General features: G+C 46.4%; 1 protein-coding gene across 1 annotated transcript; it reads left to right on the top strand.

The window, feature by feature from the left end:
* Positions 1-2,137: 2,137 nt before the first annotated feature.
* Positions 2,138-2,941, top strand: LOC149215264 (uncharacterized). The gene has a single exon (XM_089389675.1). It carries the CDS (start codon positions 2,138-2,140, stop codon positions 2,939-2,941), a length of 804 nt encoding a protein of 267 aa, XP_089245801.1.
* The last annotated feature ends 169 nt before the right edge of the window (positions 2,942-3,110 follow it).

The raw sequence follows: 3,110 nt of genomic DNA on the forward strand, positions 1-3,110 counted from the left end.
AATGAACCAGCTCAAGGAGGGCAAAGCCCCTAGCCCGGATGGCTTTACTACTACGTTCTTCCACACTTTCTGGGAGCTGATAAAAGAAGAGGTCTGGCTAGTGGTGGAGGAATCGCGTACTCTTCATTGGCTTTTGCCCTCTCTCAATTCAACTTTCATTGCGCTCGTCCCAAAAGAAGAAAGCACTAGTACTCCAGACAAATTTCATCCAATCGCTCTATGCAATGTAATTTACAAAGTGATATCTAAGGTCATTGCCAACAGGTTAAAGCCGCTACTGCCCCTGCTCATTTCGCCTGAACAATCGGGATACGTGGAAGGAAGACAGATCTTGGACGGCATTATCCTCACGCATGAAATCATACATTCCCTCAAGCACTCCAAACAGGCAGGTATGATTCTCAAGCTTGACCTCTCAAAAGCTTTTGATAAGCTTAGTTGGACATATATACAAAAAATGTTAACTGCTTTTGGATTTTCTCCAATGTGGGTATGATGGATTCTGAACCTAATATCTTCAACTTTCTTCTCTATCCTCATAAATGGCATCCCATCCCGTCCTTTCAGTCCCTCCAGAGGAATTAGGCAAGGAGATCCTCTCTCCCCATTCCTTTTTGTGCTAATGGCAGAAGGCTTGGGTCGCCACATCAAACAAGCCCTCCTCTCCCAGCAGCTCAAAGGTTTATCCATTCACAACTCGCCTGCAATCACTCATCAATAGTTCATTGATGACAACATGCTTTTTGGATACCCTTCGGTTCAGGAAGCGTCTCTGTTCAAATCCCTTCTGAATGACTTCTCTGAGGCTTCAGGAACTAGTATCAACAAGGCTAAATCACAGATCTTCTTCTTTCACACTCCCCCTGTTACCCAACACGCCATAGCTCGAATCCTGGGCTTTTCCATAGACTCTCTACCTTCTAAATACCTCAGAGCCCCCCTTATTGATTCTGCCCTCAAGCATGCCTCCTGGCGTATGCTCCTTGAGAAACTTGAATCACGTCTCAATTTATGGACTCACAGAACTCTGAATATAGCTAGTCGATTGGTGCTAATCAAAGTTGTTCTACAGGCAATGCCGCTCTACCTATTCTCAATCCTTGCAGTGCCCAAATGGGTTATTAAAAAAATAAAGGCTCTACAGCGCAACTTCCTTTGGGGTGCAACAGGTACAAATCGCAAATGGGCCTTGGTAAAATGGACTACAACTTGTAAGCCTAAAGAAAAAGGGGGTATCGGTTTGAGGGATCCCAGTCACAACAATGCTATCATGTGCGCAAAAATCTGGTGGCAATGGCTCTCTACTCCCAACAAGCCATGGGCAGCCATTTGGACGGCCAAATATGCCAATCATAGACCACAGGAAGAGCTCATTAGATTCACTCCCACTGAAAAAGGTTCACTCATATGGAATGCTGCTAAACAACATTTCTTGTTGATCCAGCAACACAGTTTCTGGGAAGTAAGAAATGGCAGAACAACTCTGTTTTGGATGGACGCTTGGAACCAGCTGCCAAAGCTCAACAACATCCTAGGACAGCCTCCAGACCACTCCTAGGAGGAGCAGCAATAGGAAGAGGTCCGGCAGCATTGGACTCAGGAGACAGAACAAGGGTATAGACAATGGAAGCAAAGTGACAGGATAATTGGGAACGCGGATCACCAAACTAAGAAGGACCTGGAGAGGGAGCTCCAAAATCGACGAATTAGATACTCCGAAGGCAGGGATATTCTATGATGGGGTTACTCGCCTAGAGGAACCTTCACCACCAAAGAGGCTTATAAAATCATTTGCACAGATCCGATGCCCCTGGATCCCATCTGGGGTAGAATCTGGTCACCAGGCACTTGGCCCAAAGTCTCTCTTTTCCTCTGGCTAGTTGGGCACCGAAAAATCCTCACTTGGGACAATCTTAGATGAAGAAACTTTCATGGGCCCTCTATTTGTGCCAATTGTAACTCTCAGGAGGAAACGATCCAACACCTTCTGGACTCATGTACCCTTGCCAACCAACTGTGGGAGAAGGCCAGCTTTCGATGTCAAAGAAGATGTAGAGTGTCTGATGACATCACCAACTCCATACGCCAGTGGCAACAAAACCCTTACAAAAGTGAAATTCTCAACCAATTATGGAGAATGATTCCTGGACTCCTCCTCTGGTCCATCTGGAAAGAGAGGAACAAGCGCATATTCAAAGATCAAAGTACTCCGTTAGAGATCATCTGGGGCAACTTCTGTCTCAATCTCAAAGAGACCTTGGCGCTTCGCACTTGGTCTCCAGACGACTTTCCCACTCTCGCAAATGAGAAAGCCATTTGGGCAAACTGGAACATGCAACTCCCACAGGGAACTCATAATCAAGTCCCCTCAGAGCGCATCAACATCAAAAAGGACTCATGGACGCCCCCTCCAAAGCACACTTTCAAGCTCAACTTTGATGGCGCTTCAAAGGGCAACCCTGGAAACGCAGGATTCAGTGGCATATTCAGAAATCATGAAGGTTCACCTCTCCTCATATACTTTGGGAACATAGGATGGGATACTAACAACTCGGCTGAATTGGAGGGTCTCTGGCAAGGACTTCTCCTTTCCTGGAAACACAACTTCCATCCCCTGGAAATCGAAGGTGACTCCCAAATCCTCATCAACATGGCTAAACAACTTCTAAATGGGACTCATGTGAGGAAAATTGCCAATAGTTGGAGACTCGAAGCCAGATTGGATGCCATAGAACAACTGCTCCACAACAATCGGGCCATCATCTTCAATCATGTTAAGAGGGAAGGCAACAAGGTCGCTGATCTACTTGCCAATTTGGGAGTGGAAACTGAGCACACTCTACTCACAGGGACTCTAGACATCATTCAGAAACATGATCAAGAACAGGAATGCAAAATTCTGGTCCAAAGGGATGTAGCCCTCCCGGATGCGGGTGTTTGAGGTGGCATTAACTATGAAGGGATAGGGGTGGGGCAAGGTAGATCGACACCTGCCCACCCAGTACAGAGAGTTAAATACAGGTAAGGTGGTTAGCTCTTGGCATGCGCGCAGAGCAAGGTTCATCAGCTCTCATTCCAGTGGCTCTGGTTCATACTTCATGTCTACAACG

The sequence above is a fragment of the Pinus tabuliformis genome, chromosome 1_1 (genome assembly GCF_031772625.1).
Source record: "Pinus tabuliformis cultivar Carrire ecotype Pingquan chromosome 1_1, CPIR1, whole genome shotgun sequence".
Taxonomy (NCBI): Eukaryota; Viridiplantae; Streptophyta; class Pinopsida; order Pinales; family Pinaceae; genus Pinus; species Pinus tabuliformis.

Coding starts and splice junctions, on each gene's coding strand:
- LOC149215264 (XM_089389675.1), top strand. CDS start 2,138: ATGATTCCTGGACTCCTCCTCTGGTCCATCTGGAAAGAGAGGAACAAG.